This window comes from Entelurus aequoreus, linkage group LG01 (genome assembly GCF_033978785.1).
Source record: "Entelurus aequoreus isolate RoL-2023_Sb linkage group LG01, RoL_Eaeq_v1.1, whole genome shotgun sequence".
Classification (NCBI taxonomy): domain Eukaryota; kingdom Metazoa; phylum Chordata; class Actinopteri; order Syngnathiformes; family Syngnathidae; genus Entelurus; species Entelurus aequoreus.
The window spans coordinates 37,108,917-37,122,322 of NC_084731.1; the positions used below are offsets into that span (position 1 = coordinate 37,108,917).

At 39.9% G+C, this 13,406-nt stretch overlaps 1 protein-coding gene across 4 annotated transcripts in view; it reads left to right on the forward strand.

Annotated features, from left to right (window-relative positions):
• sema3fa (sema domain, immunoglobulin domain (Ig), short basic domain, secreted, (semaphorin) 3Fa) overlaps positions 1-13,406 on the forward strand; it is a 121,319-nt gene that overhangs the window by 66,079 nt on the left and 41,834 nt on the right. For 2 of the 4 annotated variants that reach the window (XM_062049332.1, XM_062049333.1), the window contains exons 3-6: positions 3,151-3,311; positions 3,393-3,455; positions 10,631-10,750; positions 12,894-12,983. In XM_062049332.1, the coding sequence (XP_061905316.1) occupies positions 3,151-3,311; positions 3,393-3,455; positions 10,631-10,750; positions 12,894-12,983 (434 nt within the window). The remainder of the gene's footprint in view (positions 1-3,150; positions 3,312-3,392; positions 3,456-10,630; positions 10,751-12,893; positions 12,984-13,406) is intronic. The other 2 variants (XM_062049335.1, XM_062049341.1) reach the window with 1 other exon arrangement.

The following is a 13,406-nucleotide window of genomic DNA, read 5'->3' on the forward strand; positions in this document are numbered from 1 at the left end:
GTATCGAAATACATTTGGTACCGGTACTGGTACCAAAATATTGGTATCAGGACAACACTACTTCCAACAACACCAACAGCAGCAGCTGAGAAGCCTTTAGGCTTTCTGGCACTATACACGCTATTGTCACTATTTGATCAAGTCCTTTGCAAGTGGAGAAGACCATGTGTGTATTTTTATTGTAAGTAAAGCAGTCAGATGTTCTGGCATCTCCTCGTGGAGTAGAGTGTTTGTGGCTGCGTATTCCTCGTCAGTGAGTTCCAGAGATCAGCAGGAGTGTTTGTCTGCTCCCACTCAACAGGAACATGAGCAGCTCCTCTGCTCTTCTCTGCAAATAGAATCTCCTTTCTCAAGGTCTCCTTTCCCAAGAACACTTTGAATAGGAGAAGAAGATTGTCTGTGTTTGCTGAAAAGCTTGGGAGGCACTGGGCGGACCAGAAGAAAAGGCTGGTTTTCATATCCTCAATTATCCAAGGAGGGCGGATGTCGCAATGTTAGCAAGCTGCTGTGGAAACTGAGAATTTGCAGCTGAAGATTATAGCTGGAACTGTCGTTGGCATCACAGCATGACAAAGCTGGAAAGCAGGCGCAGCAAAGCCAGCGTTTTTAAAGAATGATGTTATGAATGATGAATGAATCAGTCACAGCAGCCATGCAGGATCGATGTCATAGAAAAGACAGAAGAGAACCAAACTAATGGTCATTATGAGTTTTCTTGACTTGTATGCACGGCGGTGTGATTGTCAAGTTTTATTTTGAGCCTTCAGCTTGTCAAATAAAAAGTGTAATTTAATTGCTATAAAAACTATAAAAGTAATCAGAGCGCGGACCTCCGCCAGGCCCAATAGTCCCAATAGTAAAGAAACCTTTAAAAACAAATCCTATAAATGCGGTGATCCCGATCAGCCCTAAAACCTAATCACTTGTTCCTTATGCCATTTCTGACAATATATGCCATAAGTATGCCATACTTACCAACCTTGAGACCTCCGAATCTGGGAGATGGGGGGCAATCGTCACACACACGTCAACCAATAAGAATTTGGCGGGGGAGGGTCATGGCAGAAGTGCATTGTGGGTCACGGGATGCTAACTGTTATATGCTATATGCTACTGCCGTAGCTATTAAAATGGATCATATCAACATTGGCGGTAACTTATAAAAACTGAGATGGGCTGAACAAAAATGGCACCGAAAAGGAAATCATATACTGCAGATTACAAGCTGGACGTAGTGAAATATGCAGCAGAAAACGGCGATCGAGCAGCAAAAAGAAAGGAAGGCCAGCAGCGCATACCAGGAGCGACAACGAGGAAGAAGATTTCATCGGATTTAGCGATCAGGAGTGACAGATTGTTTGGTAAACGTATAGCATGTTCTATATGTTAGTTATTTGAATGACTCTTACCATAATATGTTACGTTAACATACCAGACACATTCTCAGTTGGTTATTTATGCGTCATATAACGTACACTTATTCAGCCTGTAGTTCACTATTCTTTATTTATTTAAAATTGCCTTTCAAATGTCTATTCTTGGTGTTGGATTTTATCAAATAAATTTCCCCCAAAAATGCGAGTTATACTCGAGTGCGACGTATATATGTTTTTTTCCTTCTTTATTATGCATTTTCGGCCGGTGCGACGTATACTCCGGAGCGACTTATAATCCGAAAAATACAGTATTTGTTCTGTTGTGTTTATGTTGTGTTACAGTGCGGATGTTCTCCCGAAATGTGTTTGTCATTCTTTTTTGGTGTGGGTTCACAGTGTGGCGCATATTTGTAACAGTGTTAAAGTTGTTTATACATCCACCCTCAGTGTGACCTGTATAGCTGTTGATCAAGTATGTCTTGCAGTCACTTACGTGTGTCTGCAGAAGCCGCATATATTATGTGACTGGGCCGGCACGCCGTATGTATGATGAAAAAGCGGACGCGACGGCAGGTTGTAAAGGAAAATAAAAGCAGTGCCATCGCGGCATGCCCTTAATAATGTTGTCCGGGTGAGAAATTCGGGAGAATGGTTGCCCCGGGAGATTTTCGGGAGGGGCACTGAAATTCTGGAATCTCCCGGTAAAATCGGGAGGGTTGGCAAGTATGCTTGCGGGCCGCACTAACATTAAACTTTCATATTAAGGTGGGGGCCGCCAAATAACGTCTCGCGGGCCGGGCCGCGTGTCTGAGACCCCTGCTCTAAAACCTACATCATTCTGACATCAAATATTCAATGGGTACTCAAATCTCATACTCGATAGGACTTCAAAATAAAATAACTTCACAGTTAAAGTACTCAATGGTGCTTTCCAATTAATAATAATTTAATGTATTAGAAAAAGCTTAGATACATATTATTTTTCTTCGATTAATCGTTTAATGAGTGTAACTTATAAAAACCCTAATGGATGTATAACTCAATTGCTAAAAAAAAAAAATAGCTGCAACCATTTTTCATTTTTAAAAAGGTTAAGAAAACGTTATACATATATAGTATAAAAAGAAAAATATTACTTATTAGTATCAACATAGCTTTTTCATGTTACATTATATCTGATTTATTGTTGTTTCCGAAATGGTACATGATGATAAAATATTTAACATAAAAGTAGTTCAATATTTAAGCATGTTTATTGTTTAAATACCGGTAGTTGAATTGCATTGTCTTTATTTAAAAGTAGTTTAATATTTAAGCATGTTTATTGTTTAAATACCGGTAGTTGAATTGCATTGTCTGTATTTAAAAGTAGTTCAATATTTAAGCATGTTTATTGTTTAAATACCGGTAGTTGAACTGCATTGTCTTTTAGTACAGTAGAGGTGCACAATGATTTTTGTAATCACCAGAAGAGCAGCAAGCAGTTGCATTGTGTTATAAAAAAATAATAATAAGGAATAGTATTGTGCGAATTCACTTTGGATATTCTGAAGGTTTGCTACTCTATTTGTATCTTGTGGGAGGTTTGGCGTCGTAAAGATAACCCTGTTGCCCTAACAGTGCACACCAGCGGATAAATCTAGAATTTGGCGCCACAATGGAGCAGCCTCATATATGATCACGTCTGTGATTTGTGTTTCCCAATTTTACACTATGTTTTCCTACCACCGCAGCTTGAACAAAACCATTTTTTTCTCCTCTTTTCTCTTGACAGAGTTAAAGTTGACCGGCACCGCTCACCACTTCTCCTTTTTGCTAAACTCCAGCGACTATAGAATTCTTCGCATGGACGAAGACCACGACCGCATGTATGTGGGCAGCAAAGATTATATCCTGTCTCTGGATCTGCACGACATCAACAAGGAGCCTCTCATTGTAAGGCCTGTCATGCAAAAGCAATAAACTTAAGTTCTGATGCTCAGCCTGTCTATTTTTTTTACTTTTTTTTTTTTTAAGATCCACTGGCCTGTTGCCCCGCAGAGGAAGTCTGAATGTGTCCTGTCTGGAAAAGACACCAATGTGAGTATTTTATAAATATACAATTATCTTTTTACTTTGACAATTGTTTTAGATCAGGACTTTTTAAAGTGTGCCTCTCCCCCTCAGAGAATAACATTCCATTGTAGCCTAATTGCATATGTGTGTATTTCTGTTCAGCACAAATTATTTACTCACCGCAGGGACTAAAACGTACTTCATTTTCTCTTGGACATAAGTGCAGTTTGCTTAACACTGTTAAAAATAGATGTTTATTTTTATTTTTTTCAAGCTGCTGAGCCTCCCCTGATGTTTGATATGACTCGATAATGCATTTTGTGATAGTGCTTTGGTTATATTCAAATGATAGAAAACAACCAGTTCAAAAAGTCATGAAACATACAAAATTCATCACACAATAGTTAAAATGTTAAAGGCCTACTGAAATGAAATGTTCTTATTTAAACGGAGATAGCAGGTCCATTCTATGTGTCATACTTGATAATTTCGCGATATTGCCATATTTTTGCTGAAAGGATTTAGTAGAGAACATCGACGATAAAGTTCGCAACTTTTGGTTGCTGATAAAAAAGCCTTGCCTGTACCGGAAGTAGCGTGACGTCACAGGTTGTGGAGCGCCTCACATCTGCACATTGTTTACAATCATGGCCACCAGCAGCGAGAGCGATTCGGACCGAGAAAGCGACCATTACCCCATTAATTTGAGCGAGGATGAAAGATTCGTAGATGAGGAAAGTGAGATTGAAGGATTAGAGGGGAGTGGAAGCGATTCAGATAGGGAAGATGCTGTGAGAGGCGGGTGGGACCTGATATTCAGCTGGGAATGACTAAAACAGTAAATAAACACAAGACATGTATATACTCTATTAGCCACAACACAACCAGGCTTATATTTAATATGCCACAAATTAATCCGCATAACAAACACCTCCCCCCTCCCGTCCATATAACCCACCAATACAAATCAAACACCCGCACAACACACTCAATCCCACAGCCCAAAGTACCGTTCACCTCCGTAAAGTTCATACAGCACATATATTTCCCCAAAGTTACGTACGTGACATGCACATAGCGGCACGCACGTACGGGCAAGCGATCAAATGTTTGGAAGCCAAAGCTGTACTCACGGTAGCGCGTCTGCTATCCAACTCAAAGTCCTCCTGGTTGTGTTGCTGCAGCCAGTCGCCACCTACAGCTTTCTTCTTTACTGTCTCCATTGTTCATTAAACAAATTGCAAAAGATTCACTAACACGGAATTTTGCGATGAAAACAGACGACTTAATAGCTGGCCACAATGGTGTCCCAATATGTCCGCACAATCCGTGACGTCACGCGCAAACGTCATCATACCGAGACGGTTTCAGCAGAATATTTCTCGGGAAATTTAAAATTGCACTTTACTAATCTAACCCGGCCGTATTGGCATGTGTTGCAATGTTAAGATTTCATCATTGATATATAAACTATCAGACTGCGTAGTCGGTAGTAGTGGGTTTCAGTAGGCCTTTAAATGGCATAAATAAATAAAAATGCACCACCACTTGGTATTATTAGTATGATAGCTTTTCGTGTAAAACATCTGGACTGTCACAAATAGATTTGATTCACTATCACTCAAAAACACTTTATATTGGGACTGTCTGTGAATTTAGCTTGTTGTTAAAATACAAGAAAAGACCAACCACGAGTGCTTATTGGTGGACATGTACCGTATTTTGCGGACTATAAGGCGCACTTAAAATCCTTTCATTTTCTCTTAACTCGACAGTGCGCCTTATAACCCGGTGCGTATGGAATAATTTTGGTTGTGCTTACAGACCTCAAAGCTATTTTATTTGGTACATGGTGAAATGATAAGAGTGACCAGTAGATGGCAGTCACACATAAGAGGTATGTGTAGACTGCAATATGACTCGAGTAAACAACATCAAAATTGTATATGTTCCATTGAAAATATAGAACATTACACACGGCGTGTTTCAGTACGACTTTGGTAAGCTATGAAGCCGCACCGCTTGATGGATTGTACTGTGCTTCAACATACGAGTATTATGATGGTGTCTGTATAAGGTAAGACATATTATCTGGCATTTTGTTTCGCAATATTATGCAAAAGCAACTTTTCTTACGTGCTGGTACCTGCTGATCTGTATTTGGGATCTGCATAAGTCCTGTAAAAACGATATTCGTTTTCACAAAATGCTGACGTTGATTGCACAAAATCTTTGACATTTCCAAAAATGGGCCAGTACTGTAGACCGACTACAATGAGAGCCATGTTTACTTCTAAACACTGCAGCAGGTGTGACGTCATGTCTGCATGTGGGTTAGTTTGCATTCACATTAGACATCACATTTTTTTTTGTAATTTGAACGACTACATAAAAAGATCGGATTTGACAAAAAGTGTGAAGGTAGCCTTAGATGTTAACTGGCTGTCTAGCTTTGCACAAGTAAACTCGCTGCAGGACTGTTTGTGTACATTATAGCCCACATTTTACATGCAAGCATATATCATCACATATTTGTTTTTTTTATAATATCGGACCAATATCCGATATTAATTTTTAATTGGGATACCCCTAGTTATGATGTACAGGATGTCTAATTCTTCATCCTTGGGGTATTTTGACACATACATGCTTAATGTATAAATAATTAATACAATATATACATTTATTGTCTTTGTCCAATAACAAAAGTACTTTACGACAGGCCGTTTGGCTGAAAATTCATTGACATCTCACAATTGATTCAATTCATTACTGCTTACTGCACCGCCGTCATCAACAAGAGTCTGGGCTTCTTCCTAAGTGCCACTTCACTGTCTCACTCTCGTCCTCCATGACAGTAGCAGCAGCATTGATTGCTGATTGCAAATAACTGCTATCAAGGAACAGATCCTGAGAATGTGCCATTGCTATACAGTCAACATAGGGTGTGGGAATACAGAAGGCATGTACCTTAACTATGCTTTAAAGTGAGATCAAATGCTGGCTGAAAAGTAGAATGTCCATTCCTGATGTGGTCCTAAATTCAATTATCCAGATTATCAGATAAGTTTTAACATCTGTTGTGCTTTTGTAAGATCGCAGTATGTTTTGTTCCTTTGGATCGTGAATAAAGTGTCAGGATAAAATCTTGCTCTAAGGTACCTCAGCTTGCACAGGGAGCCAATTAATTATCATGTAATCATTTTAAATTGTCCCGTCCAAAGGAGAAAAGAAAAAGTAAAAAGGTGTTAGCCTTTAAAAGCTTACAGAGCTCTCTGAAGTGTAATCAGCACATGCAAACACATTAATCCTGCCTCAGTATGTGTAGCATGGAAGTTAATCATTGAAATGCATACAAAAAGCAGATTCTTGGCTTTGAGGTAGTCCACACGCCCACACACACTTTTCATCTGCGAGGTGGATGGTGGGGGGTTTGGGGGGGGGGGGGGGCAAGGCTAGGCTAATAATCCTGCTCCTCCCTGCTAGCGGAGTGCAGGCTGCTGTTTATTCAACTGGAATGTTCATTTGTGTGCGCTCACTGACCCGTTGCTTCCCTCTGCCTCTGGCTACTTGGTATCGGCCTCCATCTGTGCGATCACGTGGGCTTGTACGAGAGTGTGTGTGTGTGTGTGTGCGTGTGCGTGTGTGTTTGACATTTTATCAGTAAGCAAAGAAACAGCGTTGGCTTACGGGTAGACAACCTGGCAATCTTCACCTGCTCTTTAGAGGTAGACAGATGATGACAATTCGGAGGCAATTCAGAGGGGATGTCGGTGCAGGCGGTGAGGTCAAAGGCAATCATTGCCGCTGTGCTTCTCTGTGGGGGAGCACAACTGTAAGCCAAATAATGCGCATACACACACACATACCACACACACTCGTCTAAAGAAACATGCAACTAATGCATCTGTTGTGTTGCTATGATGTGCAAAAATGTCTCATCCCCAACCCATGGTACCATCTTTGTTTTTAAAGCCCTCTTTCTTTTTCACCACCTGTCACTTAGCTGACACACATAAAAACAGTCAAAGGTCCCAGTAACGCTGCCACGCTCTGCAGCGTTTTGGGTTTATTTGTTTAGTTTTCCTAGGTTTCCTGTGTTTTGTATTTATTTCGGTTTCAGCGCTGCAGTTTTGAGCGCTGATCGACACTCCTGTCCGTGATTGACAGCCAGGAAACACACCTTTCAGTGGGTGTCAATCATGAGGCCTCATATGACCAGTATCGTTATTATTTTGTATTGCTTTGTCATGTACTACATTGCCAAGTGGCCGATACATGCTTCGCACTAAGGGCCTGATTTACGAAAATCCAAATACCACACGCGAAACAGCATGTGCAAACTATTAAATTGTGTGTACTGTTGCAGGTGATCTACTAACCCAGGGGTCCGCAACCCAAAATGTTGAAAAAGCCATATTGGACCAAAAAGACAAAAAATATATATGTCTGGAGCCGCAAAAAATTAAAAGCCTTATATAAGTGTTATAATGAAGGCAACACATGATGTGTCTATATTTGCCTACTATCAAAGGCTGACGCAAATCTTCGTTGACAGAAATGTTGTATTTTAATTTTTATTCTACACATTTTTGCAACATTGGAAATCATTAATAAATGGAGGCTTCTCAGAGGGTGCGATAACTTCTGAAATGACTGTCTTAGAATGGCCAAAGGTATAGATGTGTGTGTCCAAGTTAAAGGAAACGGCAGGCTGTCTTCTTCTAAATTTACAATCTTTGCAAGCTGGGTAACGTTTGCTGTGGTCTGGAACAACATGGCACACAAACAACTATGAGAAATGCAGTCAATATTACATACAGATAATGTGTCATGAGACATGCAAATATAAATTAAATACACAGAGGACAAACAAACAAACGAGGCATAATGATGCAATATGTACATATAGCTAGCCTAAATAGCATGTTAGCATAAATTAGCTTGCAGTCATGCATCGACCAATTATGCCTGATAAGCACTCCAGGAAATCAATAAAATCAACAAAGATCACCTTTGTGCATTTACGCACAGCATAAAACGTTTGGTGGAAAAAATTACACAAAGAAGGAGTGGCATAAAACACGTCTTTCTGTGGCAGCATCGGAGAAAGTTGTACATGTGAAGTTCAAGGATCGCTGAAATTAGTAGGACAAAACGGTGCTTGCCAAATACTCTCATCAGTGAAGCATGTTTAGTATAAACAGTGGGCTTTCTAACAATTAGGAAGGCTTGTGTCATGTTTGTCCTCCTACAAGAAATATACTTAAACAAAAAATGTTTTTTTTTCTTCATCTTTTTCCATTTTCACACATCTCTGAAAGAGGTCCAGGGTGCCACTAGGGCGGCGCTAAAGAGCCACATGCGGCTCTAGAGCCGCTGGTTGCTGACCCCCGTACTAACCCCTGGATGCGTCACGGCAGCGGCATCTGCCGTCCGGCAATCCCCACTGCCGTTCTGTTGCAGGTCACCGTGCAGAGAAATAGCGCGGACTTTTACGAGAGCTCGCAAATCCGTGCATAATCATATGGAAAAAGTAAACACTGAAGTAAACACCGTTGAACATCTCGAGCTTTGCCGTGCATAAATGCCCACAGGCGAGCGCATTTGTGACAACATTGACTTGACTTGACTTGTCAAAAAGACAAAATTTTTGCTATGCAGGACGACAACTTTACTTTTTGTAGCAAGCAACAACACAACAGTAACACCATCCCTGGCGAGCATTGTAAACACACACAATTCCCACAAATTGAGCCCCTGCCTCCTCGGACCCCGTATCAGCTGGCATTTGACACAGAACCCCATGTGCGCAGATAGCTGCCCGGTATATTCCTGGATAATATTCTTTAATTTTGGACCTACAGAATCAGCATTTGGGTCAACAAAGTGAAATTGCGTCCGAAAACCTGTTAGGACGTTTAAAAGTGTAAAATACGATCCACCTTGAAGACAGACTATTTCATTTTGAAAGTAAACCTCTTCTAATCATGGCAGACTTAGTAACAGACAATGAAGACGACTATTTTTGGACAAATGAGGATTCACAATTTTATCTTTTTGAAGCTAAACATACAGAGAGTTAACTACTGCTTCTAGAAGCGAGCACGAAGGAAGAGGAGACGTTGGAGCAGACGGAAGCCGAGAGAGTTAGGTGAAAGGGAAACAAAGCTGCAAAATGTGGAATTTGGAGACAAGCTATTTCGACATAAATGGCGTGCTTACCCCAAAGAAAACGGAAAAAAACGTCCCTGACCAGTTGGACCAAACATACAACTGTCCATCAAGTGAATCACACTTTATACGCATACGCATACGCTGTCTGGCTAGATGTATACGAACAAAACATGAAATGTGGGCTAATACTTTACAGATACTATAATATGATTGTTCATGTTTTTCAGTCAGTACAGATTGGTGTCTTATCGCAGTGTTTTGCATTACAAAGTTGCATTTCATGCAGACACAAAAGCTATCTTATCTTTTGCCCTAGTTAGCTTTCACAGCTAATACCAAAGCACGCCGATGTGTTAGTACGCTAGAAAAAGAGTTCCTCAGTGTTCGCTCTTACAATAACAATGTCGCTACAGTTTGGTTATTATACAGGTTACGGATCGTAAATGAAGTAATGTTGACGGTTTTTGACTACATTTTAAAGTGATTTAGAGGTAGAATTGATTGCTCCTATTAGCTGCATTGCTAGCCATCAAGAACGAGACAATTTTTAAATGTTAAACAGCTAAGAAAAAACCAAACTTTGGTCTTCTTGTCTCTCATAATGATTGTGAACAATGGGCATAATTACAAAAAAAGTGCAGGTGCCTTTTAAAGGACTTTTGAGGAGGAAATATTGTTGTGTTGGAAATTTTTGTGTGGTGTTGCTTCCTAGTTTGTAATTATTCCAAGCTCATTATCAAATCCTACCCATGTCTTTTTTCTGCGTAGCAGCAAGTGAAGTATGTGACAGCGAGTCATAGTTACCTGATTCCACTGATTCGCCACGGAAGAATGACCAAAAAAAACGTATTTAATTTCAACGTAGTGGGTTATTTTTTTTTACATTTCTGTTGTTGTTTAGCATAAATCTTAAAACTGGGATGTATACAGATTTGGTTTTATTTGGTATTGATTTGAATTTGTGCCAATCTGTGTTGTTTGTTTTTCATCCTCCTGAATCCTTGTTGATGGTCGTTCCTCAGGGCGAATGCGGCAACTTCATCCGTCTGATTGAGCCGTGGAACCGCACTCACCTGTACGTTTGCGGGACGGGAGCGTACAACCCCATCTGCACGTATGTGGACCGAGGACGCAGATCACAGGTACCAAAAATACTTTTTTTTTTACTTTCTTCAACAGCATTATCTGTCAATCTAGCTCAGGTCACGGAGGCTTAATCCTGCCCTTCAATTTCATGCACTCTGCCTCTGTCCTATCTTCTTCTGTCGCTATCGATTTGCACGGTGACTCGGGCTCCAAGGACAAATTAGCTCCTGTAGAAAGTTCCATTATAGCCAAGATTTGACCCAGTAGTGCAATTCAATACGCACATTGTTTTTGACTTTAAAAGAAAACTGACACAACTTCAGATCACTTTTAGGACCCAAAGGGTGGCGGACTCCAAACAATGGATGTTGGGAGAAACGAGACTAAAAAATGCAAACTTGGTGCTACTGTTACGTCCACCTCTTAAAATGAGGCAACCTAAATTCCAATCAATTCCCCGCTTGTAGTCGTATCTCTCCACCTGTTTATGCAGGACTCGGCCTTCTGTTTTTCTGTCCAGCTAAGAGACTATGAAAACCCATCACTACTGATGGAGCCTCTCATCCATCATCTGCCTCGTTGCTCCGCCCCCATCCTTACTCCTGTCGCCAATGGCCTTTGCACGCTTCTGCATGTTTAGTGTCTATCCTTAAATGGGGCGGGGGGCATTTAGCCGGCCTTCATTCAGCATATTGTTCTCCTTTCAAGCCCATAAACTATGTCGCCCTTACACAGTGAACTGCTTTTGTTTTGTTTGGGTTTTATTTTACGAAGATTTACATTCACTGGACACAATATTACACACAGGTATTATATTCACACTAAATACAAAAGCACACGATCTGCCTTTACAAAATATAAAATGCTTAATTGCACTCAGATAAGAATTAATCAGTCCCTCCAGCATTTCTCTGGCATTTTTTGTCATTGTTGCAGCCTAAAATGCCTGAAATTACGACATGATTTTATGAATTTATGAATGTTTTAAGTGTTCCATGTAACTGTGACCCCAAAAAGCACAGGATATCAACAAAAAATGTAAAACAAATACTGTATTGATGTATTACTTGTTTTATAACACACACACTTAAAAGTAGACACGAGATGGCCGTTAAAGCACAAACTCAGGGCTCCATGTCAAATTACTGTTGTGTTTTAATCCATTATAACTAAGAATAGTAATAACTAATCATAATTACAGAAAGAAACACCTAAAGGCTTCCTTATCGTCCGCTGTTTGTTCTGTCGTCCACAAGTTGTAGACATTCCATTCTCCATGTATGTTTTACACTTGAAAAGTGTTTATCCATCTTAAACATTTATTTATGTTCCATTTAGCCCTGCATGTTAAGAGCGTTTGTGAAATGGTGAGAGAGATCCATAGCGCAATTTTTTGTTAGTAAAAGAGGGACGAGAAATTATCATCACACTTCAACATGTCTAACATGTAAATGCTGCCTCTTTGCTAGGTCAGCATTGTAAAATAAAATATGTTCTTAATTGTCTTACCCTGTAATATATAATAATAATAATATGTAAATAAATAAATAGATATATACTAGGAAGTAAATGTTTAGCGCTGGAAACAGGAAGTAGGTCTGAGCTGCACGTTAGAATGACAATTGTGCCGTTTGATCAATGAATAGTTGACATATTGTTACAAGTTGTTGTTCCTGCTTAATCTACAGAAGAAACAAACTAAGTTTTGATTATACAGTTTTTGTTCACGTTTGAGCGCCACCCAGAGACAAATTTGATTGGCGAAAATGACGCTGATTGGCCAAAATGTGCGGGAAAGTTTTTATAATAATTTGTGGGGATTGGTTGAATTGGCGCGATTTCAACATTGCCAATTCCTCTAGAGACTGTTCATTGTATCAATACCTGCACTACATACTTTTCAGTAGCTTGTGCTGGTGTACCTAATGTTTTGTCCAGTGACTGTATGTTCGATGTGGAAAAATGGTCCTAAATAGTTAAGTTAACTTTTTGATGCTCTTTCCTTGAGTTGCATGTCTTGTGCATGATGTTTGCATGACAACAAAAACTCCTAACCATCACAGAGTCTTTGCGTGTCCAATTCTTGCCAATCTTTTCACACGTAGGTGTCTTACAGTCCGCGCGGCAAATCCCTTTTTAATCTTTGGCCTGTCACATGTTAGTAATGAGATGGCCAAATGTGCCATATCTGTGTTTTAGGGTTCCTTCTACCTTCAGGCCCCCAAATCTGGAGGGAGAACCAATCGGGCAGCAGACCCCAGCGCTACATCAGATCTTATGGAGGCCAAGGTGGGCTGATGGGGTTTCGCTTTGTTTAAATAATAAGTCTGGTGCCCACCTGGAGAGCTGATTAGAGAAGTGATGACATGGCTTAAAACAAAATAAACTGCCTTCTCAATGATATACCGTATTTTTGTAGGACTTCAAATCAGAAAATGAAGTGACGGCTTGAATTGCAGGCATAAAAATGTGCAGCTAAGCTGGTTTTGTTTTTTCGTTGTAAGAGAAAGTGGGAGATTTATTTTGTAAAATAAAATTTTAACTGCAATATTTTCCCAAAGCAAATGCACTTTGTTTAAACTTTGCAAACGAAACACTTCTTGTCTGATAAGAGCATGAAAAGAACAAATAATTGTAAAAGGAGAACAAAGTCTAAATAAGATCACAATAAAAAGTATTTGTCAGAACAAGGTCCAAATTTGCTGGGAATCT